The sequence below is a fragment of the Pseudophryne corroboree genome (assembly GCF_028390025.1).
Source record: "Pseudophryne corroboree isolate aPseCor3 chromosome 3 unlocalized genomic scaffold, aPseCor3.hap2 SUPER_3_unloc_12, whole genome shotgun sequence".
Taxonomy (NCBI): Eukaryota; Metazoa; Chordata; class Amphibia; order Anura; family Myobatrachidae; genus Pseudophryne; species Pseudophryne corroboree.
The window spans coordinates 1,105,833-1,127,994 of record NW_026967500.1 but is presented as its reverse complement, the minus strand read 5'-3'; the positions used below and the strand labels follow the sequence as shown (position 1 = coordinate 1,127,994).

General features: G+C 49.2%; 1 protein-coding gene across 1 annotated transcript in view; it reads left to right on the top strand.

Moving 5' to 3' along the window:
• The window catches only part of LOC134983301 (zinc finger protein ZFP2-like), a 294,273-nt gene that overhangs the window by 228,325 nt on the left and 43,786 nt on the right, over positions 1 to 22,162 (top strand). Inside the window, exons 3-4 of the mRNA XM_063949015.1 lie at positions 16,352 to 16,430; positions 16,549 to 16,650. Of these exons, the coding sequence (XP_063805085.1) occupies positions 16,397 to 16,430; positions 16,549 to 16,650 (136 nt within the window). The 5' untranslated portion in view covers positions 16,352 to 16,396. The remainder of the gene's footprint in view (positions 1 to 16,351; positions 16,431 to 16,548; positions 16,651 to 22,162) is intronic.

Here is a 22,162-nt window from a genome sequence, read left to right as displayed (position 1 = left end):
TAGCAGTCTCACTACATGTTCCGCACATACCGTAGATGGTGCCGGCCTGTCTGTATATGAATAGCAGTCTCACTACGTGTTCCGCAGATACCGTAGAGGATGCCGGCCAATCTGTATATGAATAGCAGTCTCACTACGTGTTCCGCAGATACCGTAGAGGGTGCCGGCCTATCTGTATATGAATAGCAGTCTCCTTACGTGTTCCGCAGGTACCGTAGATGGTGCCGGCCTGTCTGTATATGAATAGCAGTCTCACTACGGGTTCCGCAGATACCGTAGATGGTGCAGGCCTATCTGTATATGAATAGCAGTCTCACTACGTGTTCCGCAGATACCGTAGATGGTGCCGCCCTATCTGTATATGAATAGCAGTCTCACTACGGGTTCCGCAGATACCGTAGATGGTGCAGGCCTATCTGTATATGAATAGCAGTCTCACTACGGGTTCCGCAGATACCGTAGATGGTGCCGCCCTATCTGTATATGAATAGCAGTCTCACTACGGGTTCCGCAGATACCGTAGATGGTGCCGGCCTATCTGTATATGAATAGCAGTCTCCCTACGTGTTCCGCAGGTACCGTAGATGGTGCCGGCCTGTCTGTATATGAATAGCAGTCTCACTACGTGTTCCGCAGATACCGTAGATGGTGCCGGCCTATCTGTATAGGAATAGCAGTCTCACTACGTGTTCCGCAGATACCGTAGATGGTGCCGGCCTATCTGTATATGAATAGCAGTCTCACTACGGGTTCCGCAGATACCGTAGATGGTGTCGGCCTATCTGTATATGAATAGCAGTCTCACTATGTGTTCCGCAGGTACCGTAGATGGTGCCGGCCTGTCTGTATATGAATAGCAGTCTCACTACGTGTTCCGCAGATACCGTAGATGGTGCCGGCCTATCTGTATAGGAATAGCAGTCTCACTACGTGTTCCGCAGATACCGTAGATGGTGCCGGCCTATCTGTATATGAATAGCAGTCTCACTACGGGTTCCGCAGATACCGTAGATGGTGTCGGCCTATCTGTATATGAATAGCAGTCTCACTATGTGTTCCGCAGATACCGTAGATGGTGCAGGCCTATCTGTATATGAATACCAGTCTCACTACGTGTTCCGCAGATACCGTAGATGGTGCATGCCTATCTGTATATGAATAGCAGTCTCACTACGGGTTCCGCAGGTACCGTAGATGGTGCAGGCCTATCTGTATATGAATAGCAGTCTCACTACGGGCTCCGCAAATAACGTAGATGGTGCAGGCCTATCTGTATATGAACAGCAGTCTCACTAAGGGTTCCGCAGATACCGTAGATGGTGCCGGCCTATCTGTATATAAATTGCAGTCTCAATAAGGGTTCCGCAGATAACGTAGATGGTGCAGGCCTATCTGTATATGAATAGCAGTCTCACTACGTGTTCCGCAGATACCGTAGATGGTGCCGGCCTATCTGTATATGAATAGCAGTCTCACTAAGGGTTCCGCAGATACCGTAGATGGTGCCGGCCTATCTGTATATAAATAGCAGTCTCACTACGGGTTCCGCAGATACCGTAGATGGTGCCAGCCTATCTGTATATGAATAGCAGTCTCACTACGGGTTCCGCAGGTACCGTAGATGGTGCCGGCCTATCTGTATATGAATAGCAGTCTCACTACGGGTTCCGCAGATACCGTAGATGGTGCCGGCCTATCTGTATATGAATAGCAGTCTCACTACGGGTTACGCAGGTCCCGTAGATGGTGCAGGCCTATCTGTATATGAATAGCAGTCTCACTACGTGTTCCGCAGATAGCGTAGATGGTGCCGGCCTATCTGTATATGAATAGCAGTCTCACTACGGGTTCCGCAGATACCGTAGATGGTGCCGGCCTATCTGTATATGAATAGCAGTCTCACTACGGGTTCCGCAGGTACCGTAGATGATGCCGGCCTATCTGTATATGAATAGCAGTCTCACTACGGGTTCCGCAGATACCGTAGATGGTGCAGGCCTATCTGTATATGAATAGCAGTCTCACTACGGGATCCGCAGGTACCGTAGATGGTGCCGGCCTATCTGTATATGAATAGCAGTCTCACTACGGGTTCCGCAGATACCGTAGATGGTGTCAGCCTATCTGTATATGAATAGCAGTCTCACTACGGGTTCCGCAGATACCGTAGATGGTGTCGGCCTATCTGTATATGAATAGCAGTCTCACTACTGGTTCCGCAGATACCGTAGATGGTGCAGGCCTATCTGTATATGAATAGCAGTCTCACTATGTGTTCCGCAGATACCGTAGATGGTGCAGGCCTATCTGTATATGAATAGCTGTCTCACTACGGGTTCCGCAGATACCGTAGATGGTGTCGGCCTATCTGTATATGAATAGCAGTCTCACTACATGTTCCGCACATACCGTAGATGGTGCCGGCCTGTCTGTATATGAATAGCAGTCTCACTACGTGTTCCGCAGATACCGTAGAGGATGCCGGCCAATCTGTATATGAATAGCAGTCTCACTACGTGTTCCGCAGATACCGTAGAGGGTGCCGGCCTATCTGTATATGAATAGCAGTCTCCTTACGTGTTCCGCAGGTACCGTAGATGGTGCCGGCCTGTCTGTATATGAATAGCAGTCTCACTACGGGTTCCGCAGATACCGTAGATGGTGCAGGCCTATCTGTATATGAATAGCAGTCTCACTACGTGTTCCGCAGATACCGTAGATGGTGCCGCCCTATCTGTATATGAATAGCAGTCTCACTACGGGTTCCGCAGATACCGTAGATGGTGCAGGCCTATCTGTATATGAATAGCAGTCTCACTACGGGTTCCGCAGATACCGTAGATGGTGCCGCCCTATCTGTATATGAATAGCAGTCTCACTACGGGTTCCGCAGATACCGTAGATGGTGCCGGCCTATCTGTATATGAATAGCAGTCTCCCTACGTGTTCCGCAGGTACCGTAGATGGTGCCGGCCTGTCTGTATATGAATAGCAGTCTCACTACGTGTTCCGCAGATACCGTAGATGGTGCCGGCCTATCTGTATAGGAATAGCAGTCTCACTACGTGTTCCGCAGATACCGTAGATGGTGCCGGCCTATCTGTATATGAATAGCAGTCTCACTACGGGTTCCGCAGATACCGTAGATGGTGTCGGCCTATCTGTATATGAATAGCAGTCTCACTATGTGTTCCGCAGGTACCGTAGATGGTGCCGGCCTGTCTGTATATGAATAGCAGTCTCACTACGTGTTCCGCAGATACCGTAGATGGTGCCGGCCTATCTGTATAGGAATAGCAGTCTCACTACGTGTTCCGCAGATACCGTAGATGGTGCCGGCCTATCTGTATATGAATAGCAGTCTCACTACGGGTTCCGCAGATACCGTAGATGGTGTCGGCCTATCTGTATATGAATAGCAGTCTCACTATGTGTTTCGCAGATACCGTAGATGGTGCAGGCCTATCTGTATATGAATACCAGTCTCACTACGTGTTCCGCAGATACCGTAGATGGTGCATGCCTATCTGTATATGAATAGCAGTCTCACTACGGGTTCCGCAGGTACCGTAGATGGTGCAGGCCTATCTGTATATGAATAGCAGTCTCACTACGGGCTCCGCAAATAACGTAGATGGTGCAGGCCTATCTGTATATGAACAGCAGTCTCACTAAGGGTTCCGCAGATACCGTAGATGGTGCCGGCCTATCTGTATATAAATTGCAGTCTCAATAAGGGTTCCGCAGATAACGTAGATGGTGCAGGCCTATCTGTATATGAATAGCAGTCTCACTACGTGTTCCGCAGATACCGTAGATGGTGCCGGCCTATCTGTATATGAATAGCAGTCTCACTAAGGGTTCCGCAGATACCGTAGATGGTGCCGGCCTATCTGTATATAAATAGCAGTCTCACTACGGGTTCCGCAGATACCGTAGATGGTGCCAGCCTATCTGTATATGAATAGCAGTCTCACTACGGGTTCCGCAGGTACCGTAGATGGTGCCGGCCTATCTGTATATGAATAGCAGTCTCACTACGGGTTCCGCAGATACCGTAGATGGTGCCGGCCTATCTGTATATGAATAGCAGTCTCACTACGGGTTACGCAGGTCCCGTAGATGGTGCAGGCCTATCTGTATATGAATAGCAGTCTCACTACGTGTTCCGCAGATAGCGTAGATGGTGCCGGCCTATCTGTATATGAATAGCAGTCTCACTACGGGTTCCGCAGATACCGTAGATGGTGCCGGCCTATCTGTATATGAATAGCAGTCTCACTACGGGTTCCGCAGGTACCGTAGATGATGCCGGCCTATCTGTATATGAATAGCAGTCTCACTACGGGTTCCGCAGATACCGTAGATGGTGCAGGCCTATCTGTATATGAATAGCAGTCTCACTACGGGATCCGCAGGTACCGTAGATGGTGCCGGCCTATCTGTATATGAATAGCAGTCTCACTACGGGTTCCGCAGATACCGTAGATGGTGTCAGCCTATCTGTATATGAATAGCAGTCTCACTACGGGTTCCGCAGATACCGTAGATGGTGTCGGCCTATCTGTATATGAATAGCAGTCTCACTACTGGTTCCGCAGATACCGTAGATGGTGCAGGCCTATCTGTATATGAATAGCAGTCTCACTATGTGTTCCGCAGATACCGTAGATGGTGCAGGCCTATCTGTATATGAATAGCTGTCTCACTACGGGTTCCGCAGATACCGTAGATGGTGTCGGCCTATCTGTATATGAATAGCAGTCTCACTAAGGGTTCCGCAGATACCGTAGATGGTGCCAGCCTATATGTATATGTATAGCAGTCTCACTACGGGTTCCGCAGATACCGTAGATGGTGCAGGCCTATCTGTATATAAATAGCAGTCTCAATAAGGGTTCCGCAGATAACGTAGATGGTGCCAGCCTATCTGTATATGAATAGCAGTCTCACTACGGGTTCCGCAGATACCGTAGATGGTGCCGGCCTATCTGTATATGAATAGCAGTCTCACTACGGGTTCCGCAGGTACCGTAGATGGTGCAGGCCTATCTGTATATGAATAGCAATCTCACTACGGGTTCCGCAGATACCGTAGATGGTACAGGCCTATCTGTATATGAATAGTCTCACTACGGGTTCCGCAGATACCGTAGATGGTTCCGGCCTATCTGTATATGAATAACAGTCTCACTATGGGTTCCGCAGATAACGTAGATGGTGCCGGCCTATCTGTATATGAATAGCAGTCTCACTACGTGTTCCGCAGATACCGTAGATGGTGCAGGCCTATCTGTATATGAATAGCAGTCTCACTACGGGTTCCGCAGATACCGTAGATGGTGCCAGCCTATATGTATATGAATAGCAGTCTCACTACGGGTTCCGCAGATACCGTAGATGGTGTCGGCCTATCTGTATATGAATAGCAGTCTCACTACGGGTTCCGCAGATACCGTAGATGGTGTCGGCCTATCTGTATATGAATAGCAGTCTCACTACGGGTTCCGCAGATACCGTAGATGGTGCCAGCCTATATGTATATGAATAGCAGTCTCACTACGGGTTCCGCAGATACCGTAGATGGTGCAGGCCTATCTGTATATGTATAGCAGTCTCACTACGGGTTCCGCAGATACCGTAGATGGTGCCGGCTTATCTGTATATGAATAGCAGTCTCACTACGGGTTCCGCAGATCCCGTGATGGCGTCGGCCTATCTGTATATGAATAGCAGTCTCACTATGTGTTCCGCAGATACCGTAGATGGTGCCGGCCTATCTGTATATGAATAGCAGTCTCACTACGGGTTCCGCAGGTACCGTAGATGGTGCAGGCCTATCTGTATATGAATAGCAGTCTCACTACGGGTTCCGCAGATACCGTAGAGGGTGCTGGCCTATCTGTATATGAATAGCAGTCTCACTACAGGTTCCGCAGATACCGTAGATGGCGTCGGCCTATCTGTATATGAATAGCAGTCTCACTACGGGTTCCGCAGGTACCGTAGATGGTGCCGGCCTGTCTGTATATGAATAGCAGTCTCACTACGGGTTCCGCAGATACCGTAGATGGTGCAGGCCTATCTGTATATGAATAGCAGTCTCACTACATGTTCCGCAGATACCGTAGATGGTGCCGGCCTGTCTGTATATGAATAGCAGTCTCACTACGTGTTCCGCAGATACCGTAGAGGGTGCCGGCCTATCTGTATATGAATAGCAGTCTCACTACGTGTTCCGCAGATACCGTAGATGGTGCAGGCCTATCTGTATATGAATAGCAGTCTCACTACGGGTTCCGCAGATACCGTAGATGGTGCCGCACGGCCTATCTGTATATGAATAGCAGTCTCACTACGGGTTCCGCAGATACCGTAGATGGTGCCGGCCTATCTGTATATGAATAGCAGTCTCCTTACGTGTTCCGCAGGTACCGTAGATGGTGCCGGCCTGTCTGTATATGAAAAGCAGTCTCACTACGGGTTCCGCAGATACCGTAGATGGTGCAGGCCTATATGTATATGAATAGCAGTCTCACTACGTGTTCCGCAGATACCGTAGATGGTGCCGCCCTATCTGTATATGAATAGCAGTCTCACTACGGGTTCCGCAGATACCGTAGATGGTGCAGGCCTATCTGTATATGAATAGCAGTCTCACTACGGGTTCCGCAGATACCGTAGATGGTGCCGGCCTATCTGTATATGAATAGCAGTCTCCCTACGTGTTCCGCAGGTACCGTAGATGGTGCCGGCCTGTCTGTATATGAATAGCAGTCTCACTACGTGTTCCGCAGATACCATAGATGGTGCCGGCCTATCTGTATAGGAATAGCAGTCTCACTACGTGTTCCGCAGATACCGTAGATGGTGCCGGCCTATCTGTATATGAATAGCAGTCTCACTACGGGTTCCGCAGATACCGTAGATGGTGTCGGCCTATCTGTATATGAATAGCAGTCTCACTACGGGTTCCGCAGATACCGTAGATGGTGTCGGCCTATCTGTATATGAATAGCAGTCTCACTATGTGTTCCGCAGATACCGTAGATGGTGCCGGCCTATCTGTATATGAATAGCAGTCTCACTACGGGTTCCGCAGGTACCGTAGATGGTGCAGGCCTATCTGTATATGAATAGCAGTCTCACTACGGGCTCCGCAGATAACGTAGATGGTGCAGGCCTATCTGTATATGAATAGCAGTCTCACTACGGGTTCCGCAGATACCGTAGATGGTGCAGGCCTATCTGTATATGAATAGCAGTCTCACTACAGGATCCGCAGATACCGTAGATGGTGCCAGCCTATCAGTATATGAATAGCAGTCTCACTATGTGTTCCGCAGATACCGTAGATGGTGCCAGCCAATCTGTATATGAATAGCAGTCTCACTACGTGTTCCGCAGATACCGTAGATGGTGCCAGCCTATCTGTATATGAATAGCAGTCTCACTACGGGTTCCGCAGATACCGTAGATGGTGCCAGCCTATCTGTATATGTATAGCAGTCTCACTACTGGTTCCGCAGATACCGTAGATGGTGCCGGCCTATCTGTATATGAATAGCAGTCTCACTACGGGTTCCGCAGATACCGTAGATGGTGCCGGCCTATCTGTATATGAATAGCAGTCTCACTACGGGTTCCGCAGATACCGTAGATGGTGCCAGCCTATCTGTATATGAATAGCAGTCTCACTACGGGTTCCGCAGATACCGTAGATGGTGCCGGCCTATCTGTATATGAATAGCAGTCTCACTACGGGTTCCGCAGATACCGTAGATGGTGCCGGCCTATCTGTATATGAATAGCAGTCTCACTACGGGTTCCGCAGATACCGTAGATGGTGCCAGCCTATCTGTATATGAATAGCAGTCTCACTACGGGTTCTGCAGATACCGTAGATGGTGCCAGCCTATCTGTATATGAATAGCAGTCTCACTGCGTGTTCCGCAGATAACGTAGATGGCGTCGGCCTATCTGTATATGAATAGCAGTCTCACTATGTGTTACGCAGATACCGTAGATGGTGCAGGCCTATCTGTATATGAATAGCAGTCTCACTACAGGTTCCGCAGATACCGTAGATGGTGCCGGCCTGTCTGTATATGAATAGCAGTCTCACTACGGGTTCCGCAGATACCGTAGATGGTGCAGGCCTATCTGTATATGAATAGCAGTCTCAGTACGGGTTCCGCAGATACCGTAGATGGTGTCGGCCTATCTGTATATGAATAGCAGTCTCACTATGTGTTCCGCAGATACCGTAGATGGTGCAGGCCTATCTGTATATGAATAGCAGTCTCACTACAGGTTCCGCAGATACCGTAGATGGTGCAGGCCTATCTGTATATGAATAGCAGTCTCACTACGGGTTCCGCAGGTCCCGTAGATGGTGCAGGCCTATCTGTATATGAATAGCAGTCTCACTACGGGTTCCGCAGGTACCGTAGATGGTGCCGGCCTATATGTATATGAATAGCAGTCTCACTACGGGTTCCGCAGGTACCGTAGATGGTGTCGGCCTATCTGTATATGAATAGCAGTCTCACTACGTGTTCCGCAGGTACCATAGATGGTGCCGGCCTATCTGTATATGAATAGCAGTCTCACTAAGGGTTCCGCAGATACCGTAGATGGTGCCAGCCTATCTGTATATGAATAGCAGTCTCACTATGTGTTCCGCAGATACCGTAGATGGTGCCAGCCTATATGTATATGAATTGCAGTCTCACTACGGGTTCCGCAGATACCGTAGATGGTGCCGCCCTATCTGTATATGAATAGCTGTCTCACTACGTGTTCCGCAGATACCGTAGATGGTGCCAGCCTATCTGTATATGAATAGCAGTCTCACTACGGGTTACGCAGGTACTGTAGATGGTGCCGGCCTATCTGTATATGAATAGCAGTCTCACTACAGGTTCTGCAGGTACCGTAGATGGTGCCAGCCTATCTGTATATGAATAGCAGTCTCACTACAGGTTCCGCAGATACCGTTGATGGTTCAGGCCTATCTGTATATGAATAGCAGTCTCACTACGGGTTCCGCAGATACCGTAGATGGTGCAGGCCTATCTGTATATGAATAGCAGTCTCACTACGGGTTCCGCAGATACCGTAGATGGCGTCGGCCTATCTGTATATGAATAGCAGTCTCACTAAGGGTTCCGCAGATACCGTAGATGGTGCCGGCCTATCTGCATATGAATAGCAGTCTCACTACAGGTTCCGCAGATACCGTAGATGGTGCAGGCCTATCTGTATATGAATAGCAGTCTCACTACAGGTTCCGCAGATACCGTAGATGGTACAGGCCTATCTGTATATGAATAGCAGTCTCACTAAGGGTTCCGCAGATACCGTAGATGGTGCAGGCCTATCTGTATATGAATAGCAGTCTCACTACGGGTTCCGCAGATACCGTAGATGGTGCCAGCCTATCTGTATATGAATAGCAGTCTCACAACAGGTTCCGCAGATACCGTAGATGGCGTCGGCCTATCTGTATATGAATAGCAGTCTCACTACGGGTTCCGCAGATACCGTAGATGGTGCAGGCCTATCTGTATATGAATAGCAGTCTCACTACGTGTTCTGCAGATACCGTAGATGGTGCCGGCCTATCTGTATATGAATAGCAGTCTCACTACGTGTTCTGCAGATACCGTAGATGGTGCCGGCCTATCTGTATATGAATAGCAGTCTCACTACAGGTTCCGCAGATACCGTAGATGGTGCCGGCCTATCTGTATAGGAATAACAGTCTCACTACAGGTTCCGCAGGTACCGTAGATGGTGCCGGCCTATCTGTATATGAATAGCAGTCTCACTACGGGTTCCGCAGATACCGTAGATGGTGCCGGCCTGTCTGTATATGAATAGCAGTCTCACTACGGGTTCTGCAGATACCGTAGATGGTGCCGGTTTATCTGTATATGAATAGCAGTCTCGCTACGGGTTCCGCAGATACCGTAGATGGTGCAGGCCTATCTGTATATGAATAGCAGTCTCACTACGTGTTCCGCAGATACCGTAGATGGCGTCGGCCTATCTGTATATGAATAGCAGTCTCACTACGGGTTCCACAGATACCGTAGATGGTGCAGGCCTATCTGTATATGAATAGCAGTCTCACTACGGGTTCCACAGATACCGTAGATGGTGCAGGCCTATCTGTATATGAATAGCAGTCTCACTACGTGTTCCACAGATACCGTAGATGGTGCAGGCCTATCTGTATATGAATAGCAGTCTCACTAAGGGTTCCGCAGATACCGTAGATGGTGCAGGCCTATCTGTATATGAATAGCAGTCTCACTACGTGTTCTGCAGATACCGTAGATGGTGCCAGCCTATCTGTATATGAATAGCAGTCTCACTACGGGTTCCGCAGATACCGTAGATGGTGCAGGCCTATCTGTATATGAATAGCAGTCTCACTACAGGTTCCGCAGATACCGTAGATGGTGCCGGCCTATCTGTATATGAATAGCAGTCTCACTAAGGGTTCCGCAGATACCGTAGATGGTGCATGCCTATCTGTATATGAATAGCAGTCTCACTACGTGTTCTGCAGATACCGTAGATGGTGCCAGCCTATCTGTATATGAATAGCAGTCTCACTACAGGTTCCGCAGATACCGTAGATGGTGTCGGCCTATCTGTATATGAATAGCAGTCTCACTACGGGTTCCGCAGATAACGTAGATGGCGTCGGCCTATCTGTATATGAATAGCAGTCTCACTACGGGTTCCGCAGATACCGTAGATGGTGCAGACCTATCTGTATATGAATAGCAGTCTCACTACGGGTTCCGCAGATACCGTAGATGGTGCCGGCCTATCTGTATATGAATAGCAGTCTCACTACGGGTTCCGCAGATACCGTAGATGGTGTCGGCCTATCTGTATATGAATAGCAGTCTCACTACGTGTTCCGCAGATACCGTAGATGGCGCCGGCCTATCTGTATATGAATAGCAGTCTCACTACGGGTTCCGCAGCAGCGGTACTAAGGGGTGTGTGCACAGCGTTCGTCCCTATATTACAACTAGGGCTGCTCCAAATCCCATTAACCTTCCTTGGGCATGTACTGAGTGCTGGGGTGGAGCTTCACTTATGACTCGTATGCGAATTGGATGTCCAGCCGTTACTCCCCCCATATCTTCTGCCTCCTCCTTACTGAGCACGCTGGCCGCCTCCTGTATCACATCCCCCGTTTCGTAGGCTGCGACTCTTTCCTCTTGTACTGCGTAGGACCACCCACCTGATGGGCACGTCTTTCACTGTCCGCCACCGCTGCATATGTATAATGGAACACACAGTTACCCTAGAGGAGCCGTCACTTGCCGTTGCTAACTAGCGGTACGCCCGGTCGGTGCAGCGCGACCAAATCTCCTGTCTCCGCGGTCAGGTCACTCCCCGTTTCTTCTGCCGAGCTGCCCCTGCTCGTAGTCAGGCCGCCGTCACACCACCAGTTCAGGCCAGGCTCAGGGACCTCACCCGATACCACCCGTCCTCCGCTCTCTGCACCACACCGCCTCTAAACTCCGTTTACCGGTCAGTCCTATTTACAGTTAATGGTCTCTCTCCTAGGACGCTGTATCCTCCTCCCCCAGCACGCGAACACCACTTTGTCCTGGCTCTGGGGCTTCTAGAAGAATTTTCTCCAGTCCCCTCGTGCCCACCTAGTCCCACTGTCCCGCTGATCCCATAGTACAGGGTGTATTGAAATAGGATCACCCTCAAGGGCATATAACTACCATATAAATTTCATTTATTTACACTCATACAAATCATAGCATCATACTAGGGAGCTACACTTATATCTATTGTAATAATACAGGGACATGACTGGGGAGGTGAGGGGATCTGGGAGCATCACAGTGACATTACTAATATCTATAGAAATAATACAGGGACATGACTGGGGAGGTGAGGGGATCTGGGAGCGTCACAGTGACATCACTTATATCTATAGTAATAATACAGGGACATGACAGGGGAGGCGAGGGGATCTGGGAGCATTATAGTAACATCACTTATATCTATAGTAATAATACAGGTACATGACTGGGGAGGTGAGGGGGATCTGGGAGTGTCACTGTGACATCACTTATATCTATAGTGATAATACAGGGACATGACTGGGGAGGCGAGGGGATCTGGCTCTATTTATAGTGATATTGATGCCTCCCCCATTTCGCAGGATTGCACAGTAGTGAAGAAGACATCCAATGAGTGTGAGACACCCAGCAGCCGTCCCCGTTTGTCAGAAGGACTAAGCAGAACCCAGAGCCCCATTACGGTGCCTCCACCTCACTCACTGATACATGAGAGACAGTGACCAGAAGATCCTGGAACTCACCAACAAGATCATTCAGCTGCTGACTGGAGAGGTGACTGCTGGGAATGGGACATTGGACAGTAACACCAGGGGATGTGTCTGGGTGATGACTGGAGAGGTGACTGCTGGGAAAGGGACATTATACAGTGACACCAGGGGACATGTCTGGATGATGACTGGAGATGTGACTGATGGGAATGGGGCATTATACAGTAACACTAAGGGACGTGTCTGGGTGATGACTGGAGAGGTGAGTGCTGGGAATGGGACATTGGACAGTAACACCAGGGGATGTGTCTGGGTGATGACTGGTGAGGTGACTGCTGGGAATGGGGTATTATACAATAACACCAGGAGACGTGTCTGGGTGGTGACTGGAGAGGTGACTGCTGGGAATGGGGCAGTATACAGTAACACCGGGGGATGTGTCAGGGTGATGACTGGAGAGGTGACTGCTGGGAATGGGACATTATACAGAAACACCAGGGAACGTGTCTGGGTGATGACTGGAGAGGTGACTGCTGGGAATGGGACATTATACAGTAACACCAGGGGATGTGTCTGGGTGATGACTGGAGAGGTGACTGCTGGGAATGGGACATTATACAGTTACACCGGGGTATGTGTCTGGGTGATGACTGGAGAGGTGACTGCTGGGAATGGGACATTATACAATAACACCAGGGGACGTGTCTGGGTGATGACTGGAGAGGTGACTGCTGGGAATGGGACATTATACAGTAACACCAGGGGATGTGTCTGGGTGATGACTGGAGAGGTGACTGCTGGGAATGGGGCATTATACAGTAACACCAGGGGATGTGTCTGGGTGATGACTGGAGAGGTGACTGCTGGGAATGGGGCATTATACAATAACACTGGGGGATGTGTCTGGGTGATGACTGGAGAGGTGACTGCTGGGAATGGGGTATTATACAATAACACCAGGGGATGTGTCTGGGTGATGACTGGAGAGGTGACTGCTGGGAATGGGACATTATACAGTAACACCAGGGGATGTGTCTGGGTGATGACTGGAGAGGTGACTGCTGGGAATGGGACATTATACAGTAACACCGGGGGACGTGTCTGGGTGATGACTGGAGAGGTGACTGCTGGGAATAGGACATTATACAGTAACACCAGGGGATGTGTCTGGGTGATGACTGGAGAGGTGACTGCTGGGAATGGGACATTATACAGTAACACCAGGGGATGTGTCTGGGTGATGACTGGAGAGGTGACTTCTGGGAATGGGACATTATACAGTAACACCAGGGGACGTGTCTGGGTGATGACTGGAGATGTGACTGCTGGGAATGGGACATTATACAGTAACACCAGGGGATGTGTCTGGGTGATGACTGGAGAGGTGACTGCTGGGAATGGGGCATTATACAGTAACACCAGGGGATGTGTCTGGGTGATGACTGGAGAGGTGACTGCTGGGAATGGACATTATACAGTAACACCAGGAGACGTGTCTGGATGATGACTGGGGGGGTGACTGCTGGGAATGGGACATTATAAAGTAACACCAGGGGATGTGTCTGGGTGATGACTGGAGAGGTGACTGCTGGGAATGGGACATTATACAGTAACACCGGGGGATGTGTCTGGGTGATGACTGGAGAGGTGACTGCTGGGAATGGACATTATACAGTAACACCAGGAGACGTGTCTGGATGATGACTGGGGGGGTGACTGCTGGGAATGGGACATTATACAGTAACACCAGGGGATGTGTCTGGGTGATGACTGGAGAGGTGACTTCTGGGAATGGGACATTATACAGTAACACCAGGGGACGTGTCTGGGTGATGACTGGAGATGTGACTGCTGGGAATGGGACATTATACAGTAACACCAGGGGATGTGTCTGGGTGATGACTGGAGAGGTGACTGCTGGGAATGGGGCATTATACAGTAACACCAGGGGATGTGTCTGGGTGATGACTGGAGAGGTGACTGCTGGGAATGGGGCATTATACAGTAACACCAGGGGATGTGTCTGGGTGATGACTGTAGAAGTGACTGCTGGGAATGGGACATTATACAGTAACACCAGGGAACGTGTCTGGATGATGACTGGGGAGGTGACTGCTGGTAATGGGACATTATACAGTACCACCAGGGGATGAGTCTGGGTGATGACTGGAGAGGTGACTGCTGGGAATGGACATTATACAGTAACACCAGGAGACGTGTCTGGATGATGACTGGGGGGGTGACTGCTGGGAATGGGACATTATAAAGTAACACCAGGGGATGTGTCTGGGTGATGACTGGAGAGGTGACTGCTGGGAATTTGACATTATACAGTAACACCGGGGGATGTGTCTGGGTGATGACTGGAGAGGTGACTGCTGGGAATGGGACATTATACAGAAACACCAGGGAACGTGTCTGGTTGATGACTGGAGAGGTGACTGCTGGGAATGGGACATTATACAGTAACACCAGGGGATGTGTCTGGGTGATGACTGGAGAGGTGACTGCTGGGAATGGGACATTATACAGTAACACCAGGGGACGTGTCTGGTTGATGACTGGAGAGGTGACTGCTGGGAATGGGACATTATACAGTAACACCAGGGGATGTGTTTGGGTGATGACTGGAGAGGTGACTGCTGGGAATGGGACATTATACAGAAACACCAGGGAACGTGTCTGGGTGATGACTGGAGAGGTGACTGCTGGGAATGGGACATTATACAGTAACACCAGGGGATGTGTCTGGGTGATGACTGGAGAGGTGACTGCTGGGAATGGGACATTATACAGAAACACCAGGGAACGTGTCTGGGTGATGACTGGAGAGGTGACTGCTGGGAATGGGACATTATACAGTTACACCAGGGTATGTGTCTGGGTGATGACTGGAGAGGTGACTGCTGGGAATGGGACATTATACAATAACACCAGGGGACGTGTCTGGGTGATGACTGGAGAGGTGACTGCTGGGAATGGGGCATTATACAGTAACACCAGGGGATGTGTCTGGGTGATGACTGGAGAGGTGACTGCTGGGAATGGGGCATTATACAATAACACCGGGGGATGTGTCTGGGTGATGACTGGAGAGGTGATTGCTGGGAATGGGGTATTATACAATAACACCAGGGGATGTGTCTGGGTGATGACTGGAGAGGTGACTGCTGGGAATGGGGCATTATACAGTAACACCAGGGGATGTGTCTGGGTGATGACTGGAGAGGTGACTGCTGGGAATGGGGTATTATACAATAACACCAGGGGATGTGTCTGGGTGATGACTGGAGAGGTGACTGCTGGGAATGGGGCATTATACAGTAACACCAGGGGATGTGTCTGGGTGATGACTGGAGAGGTGACTGCTGGGAATGGGACATTATAAAATAACACCAGGGGATGTGTCTGGGTGATGACTAGAGAGGTGACTGCTGGGAATGGGGCATTATACAGTAACACCAGGGGATGATGTCTGGGTGATGACTGGAGAGGTGACTGCTGGGAATGGGACATTATAAAATAACACCAGGGGATGTGTCTGGGTGATGACTAGAGAGGTGACTGCTGGGAATGGGGCATTATACAGTAACACCAGGGGATGTGTCTGGGTGATGACTGGAGAGGTGACTGCTGGGAATGGGACATTATACAGTAACACCAGGGGATGTGTCTGGGTGATGACTGGAGAGGTGACTGCTGGGAATGGGGCATTATACAGTAACACCAGGGGATGTGTCTGGGTGATGACTGGAGAGGTGACTGCTGGGAATGGGACATTATACAGTAACACCGAGGGATGTGTCTGGGTGATGACTGGAGAGGTGACTGCTGGGAATGGGACATTATACAGTAACACCAGGGTATGTGTCTGGGTGATGACTGGGGAGGTGACTGCTGGGAATGGGGCATTATACAGTAACACCGGGGGATGTATCTGGGTGATGACTGTATCACTGTGTGTGTCAGGTTCCTTTAAGGTGTCAGGATATCACTGTCTATGTCTCCATGCAGGAGGGGGAGTATATAGAGGAACACAGGGGTCTGTACAAGGACTTGATGATGGAGAATCACCGGCCCCTCACATCACTGGGTAAGAGGAGACTGTCATGTATTGTACAGGGGAGAGCAGGTATGGGGGCCCCTATATACACACATCATCTGATAATCACATATATACACTGTACTCAGTCACTGTGTGTCTCCTACAGATGGGCCCAGTAACAGAGATACCCCAGAGAGATGTCTCCGTCCTCTGTATTCCCAGGATTGTACAGAGGAGAATCACAGGACCCCACAGGAGGATCAGGTAGGTGGGATTTAGGGTCTCCCCAATATACCAAAGTGACTGTCACTATATGATCTGTAGAGGAGCTGTGTGTCTTATACACTGATATTATACTGTTTCACCTCAGTCTAATCTGACTGTATGCAAATGTCACTATAGTGGTTTTTGTTTCTCATGCGTCCTAGAGGATGCTGGGGTCCACTTCATGACCATGGGGTATATACGGTTCCGCAGGAGACATGGGCACTTTAAGACTTTTCAAGGGTGTGAACTGGCTCCTCCCTCTATGCCCCTCCTCCAGGCCTCCGTTTAGAAAATGTGCCCAGGCAGACTGGAAGCACTACAGGGGAGCTCTACTGAGTTTCTCTGAAAAGACTTATGTTCGTTTTTTATTTTCAGGGAGATCTGCTGGCATCAGACTCCCTGCTTCGTGGGACTGAAAGGGCAGAAGTAGGAACCAACTTCCTGAAGCGTTTCATGGCTCTGCTTCTGGCCGACAGGACACCATTAGCTCCTGAAGGGATCTGAACGCTAGCCGTGTCTAGATGCTCACAGCACGCCGTCACCCCCTTCACAGAGCCAGAAGTCAGAAGACAGGCGAGTGTCAGAAGAGAGATCTTCGATCAAGGTGACGGCTAAAGGTACCGCGCGGCTGACGGGAGCGCAGCGCGCCTTTGCTGCCCACACATACACAGGCACTGCAGGGTGCTGGGGGGGGGGCACCCTGGGCAGCATATAACCTACAAAACTGGCAGAAATAGGACATAAGATGCCGAGGCACAGCCCTACCCCTGCCAGTATAATACATTTACCTCATAAATGCTGAGGAGAAATGCGCCATTGCGGGGGCGGGGCTTCCTCCTCAGTCATCCAGCATACTGCTCAGCGCCATTTTCTCTCTCTCCTCAGGCTGCAGAGACAACGCTGGTCCTCCTCCACTACTTAATACAAGTATCAGGGTGCAAAACGGGGGGGCAAAGGGAAGTTGGTGCTTTATAGTGTGTATTTACATCATAAACAGCGCTGCATGTCAGTGGGCATTTTGTGTTTTCACAGACATTGTGTTACTGGCGCTGAGTTGTGAGCTGGCTGCTCCTATCTGTTTCCCTCTGACAGATTTTACTGTGGGTCTGTCCCCTATAAGCCCCGGATTGTCTGTGGTGTGATTGCGCATGCGTGTGACATGTCTGAGGCAGGGTGTTCTTCCCCTGAGGGAGCCATTTTAGGGACACAGAGTTGTAATGTGGTGGCGCTGCCGGCTCACCACGAGCCTGAATGGGTGAAACAATTACGTTATAGTGTGAATCATATCAGTAAGAGATTGGATAAGTCTGAGTCTCATGCAGAGAGCTGGAGAAAATCAATGGAAGATGTGATTTTTTTATGGTTCTGCCTTTTCATCCACAGGGGATCGCTCTGGGTCACATAAGAGATCATTTGCTCAAATAATACATACTGATACCGACACGGACTCTGATCCCTGTGTCGACGATAGTGATTCCAGGGGGATAGATCCTATTTTGGCAACAAGCATTCAATACATAATTGTTGCTATAAAAGTTACGGAAGCCCCTCCTCTACCTCAGGAGACGGCTTAGTTTTATAAAGAAAAGAAAATTAATGTAACTTTCCCTCCTTCTCAGAAGCTAAATACTCTATTTGGGTGAGTTTGGGTAAACCCAGAAAAGAAATTTCAGATTCCCAAAAAGATTCAGGTTGCTTATCCTTTCCCGGCAGAGGACAGGAAAAGATGGGAGTCACCCCCCGTGTTAGACAGTACCCTGTCAAGGTTATCTAAAAGGTGATTCTCCCTGCGCCTGGGATGGCTTCACTAATGGAGCCGGCAGACTGCAAGTTGGAGACTACGTTAAAATCTATTTATGTTGCCAATGGTACGCTGCTCAGGCCTACCATTGCATTGCGCATGGGTGATTGGGCTATTAATGGTCAGATAACCTGTCATCGGAAATTAACACAATAGATAGAGACGAGATTCTCCTAACGTTAGGTCATATCAATAGACGCTGCTGCATACATGCTAGAGGCCATGAAAGATATTGGGCTCTTGGGTACAAAAGCCGCTAACCTGGCAGTCTCAGCTCGGAGGGCGTTGTGGATTCGCCAGTGGAATGCTGATGCAGATTCCAAAAGAAATATGGAGGCTCTCCCGTATAAAGGTGAGGCCTTGTTTGCAGTTGGGCTGGATGCGTTAGTCTCTGCGACTACCGCAGGTAAGTCGACATTCTTGCCTTATGCTCCTGCGCAGGCGAAAAATAAATATCACTCTCAGATGCAGTCCTTTCGGCTAAAAAAAAAGAAAAGAAAAAAAGTCTACGGCGTCTCCTGGATAGAAAATAGGATTTTGGTACTTACCAGGTAAATCCTTTTCTTTGAATCCATAGGGGGCACTGGAGTACTCTTGGGATATGGACGGCTTCCACCGGAAGAAGGCACTGAATAAATTAATTTTGAGACTACTCCTCCCCTCCATATCCTGCAGCACTTCAGTGTTTTTTACTGAGCCGAACAGGATCGATAGAGAGATTGACAAAAGGAGAATTACATATAGTCTCACAGACAACAATAAAGTTGACACAACGTAACAGACAACTAAACAGTTGACACCATAACTGATTAACCCTTGTTAAATTTAAACCAGTCGTGAAAGTGTGTTACCATAAGAACCACTGGACTCCTAAAACAGGTAAACTGCTCTGGGTGGGCGTCCAGTGCCCCCTATGGATTCAAAGAAAAGGATTTACCTGGTAAGTACCAAAATCCTATTTTCTTTTTCATCCACTAGGGGTCACTGGAGTACTCTTGGGATGTACCAAAGTCTCCTCCGTGGCGGGAGAGCTGTTTGGCACTTGTAACACTAAACGGCCAAAGCTAGATGCTGATGCCGCGAACGTATCAAACTTGTAAAAGCGCACAAACGTGTGCACTGACGACCAAGTAGCCGCACGGCAAAGCTGTGTCGTAGAAGCCCCACGACTCGCTGCCCATGACGTCCCCACAGAACGTGTGGAATGAGCTGTTACTGAAGTAGGTGGCTGTAACTTAGCATCAAGGTAAGCCTGACGTATAGTCAGTTTGATCCATCTGGATAAGGTCTGCTTAGAGGCTGGCCAACCCCTCTTAGCTGCGTCATAAAGAACAAACAACGTATCTGTCTTACGCACAGTAGACGTTCGGGAAACATAGATGCGCAATGCGCGAACCACATCCAACGTTCCAGAATCTCCTGTTAACACAGGAACTACTATTGGTTGATTGATGTGAAAAGACGACACTACCTTTGGTAGAAAAACGGGATTCGTCCGAAGTTCCGCTCTGTCATCATGAAAAATTAAATACGGTGACTTGCATGACAAGGCACCCAAATCTGAAACACGCTTAGCCGAAGCTAAGGCTAAAAGAAAAATCGTTTTCCAAGTGAGAAATTTAATATCCACTTGTTGTAAGGGTTCAAAGTAATCGGACTGTAAGAAATCTAAAACCAGATTCAAGTCCCATGGTGCTGTAGGTGGAATGAAAGGAGGCTGTATCCTCTTTACACCCTGTAGAAACGTATGTATTGACTGCAACGAGGCCAATTTCCTTTGAAAATAAATTGACAACGCAGATACCTGCACCTTTAGTGTGGAAAGACGTAGTCCTCCATCTAACCCCATTTGTAAAAATAACAAAAGACGGGATAATTTAAAAGACGATGTCGGAAATTTCCGAGCTTCACACCAACCTATATAAGTACGCCAAATTCTATAATAATGAGCTGCCGTAATCGGCTTCCTAGCTCGTACCATGGTTGGTATAACAGACTCAGGAATGCCCTCTTTCCTTAAGATGGCCTTTTCAACAGCCACCCCGTCAAACGCAGCCGCGCTAAATCGGGGTAAAGGAACGGACCCTGTTGTAACAGGTCCGGACGTAGTGGGAGTGGCCACGGATCGTCTGCGAGTAACCCGAGGAGATCCGAGAACCAAGCCCTCCGAGGCCAATGAGGCGCTATTAGAATGACTGTGACGAACCCTCTCTTGATCCGTTTTAGCACCAACGGGAGCAGCGGAAACGGTGGAAACAGATACACAAGGCTGTATGGCCACGTGGCTGTGAGAGCATCCACCGCCACTGCCCCTGGATCTCTTGTTCTGGACACATATCTTGACACCTGATGATTGTGGCGGGATGCCATTAGATCCACCTGAGGGTAACCCCACTTCTGGATCAACATCTGAAATACTTCTGGATTTAATGCCCACTCTCCTGGATGAAAATCCCGACGACTGAGAAAATCTGCCTCCCAGTTGTCCACTCCAGGAATGAACACTGCCGATAATATCACCTGGTGATATTCGGCCCATCTGAGGATCCGAGCTACTTCCCGCATAGCCATGCGGCTTCTCGTTCCTCCTTGTTTGTTTATGTATGCGACTGCCGTCGCGTTGTCTGACTGCACCTGAACAGTCTGAAAACGAAACCTGTACACCGCTTGTCTTAGAGCATTGTAAATCGCCCTGAGTTCCAGAACATTTATGGATAGCGATCTTTCGTGATCCGCCCAGAGGCCCTGGAGCCGATAACTCTGAACTACAGCTCCCCAACCTCTGAGACTTGCGTCTGTTGTCAGAATTGTCCAATTCGCGACGCCGAATCGTCTCCCTGCAGATAGATTGTGTATTTTTAACCACCAGAGAAGAGACACCCTGACTTGTGGTGACAACCTCACCCTGTGGTGCAGCTGCAGATGTGATCCCGACCACTGTGCTAACACCTCCAGTTGAAACGGACGTGAGTGAAATCTTCCGAACTGAAGTGCTTCGAAAGCCGCCACCATTGTGCCTAAAAGGCGAATGCACAAATGTACTGAGACTGTGCGTGGCTTGAGCACTAATTGCACCAAATGACGAATGCCCTGTACTTTCTGTTGTGGCAGGTAAACCCTTTGTTTTACTGTATCGAGAATCATCCCTAGGAATTGAAGTCGTTGACACGGAATTAGATGTGATTTCTTTAAACTGACTATCCAACCGTGCTGAACTAGTACATTGTAAGTTAGTAAGGCATGTTGGAGAAGCAATTGTTGAGACGGAGCTTTTATGAGTAGATCGTCTAAATACGGAACAATTATTACCCCTAGGGACCTGAGATGAGCTGTCATCACGGACATTACCTTGGTGAATACCCGAGGCGCTGATGAGAGGCCAAACGGTAGAGCCTGAAATTGGTAATGGTCTCGCCTTATCGCAAACCTTAAGAAACTCTGGTGAGGTGGCCAAATCGGAATGTGCAAATACGCATCCTTGAGATCTAGTGCAATCATGAATTCCTGTGGCTCTAACCCTGCAATTACTGACCTGAGAGATTCCATCTTGAATCTGTGGTAAGTGACGTAATGATTGAGACCTTTTAGGTTCAATATTGGCCTGACTGAGCCATCTGGTTTTGGTACCAGAAACAGACTGGAATAATAACCCTGCCCCTGTTCCTGCACAGGGACCGGAATTATCACTGCAGCATTCAGCAGAGACTGAATG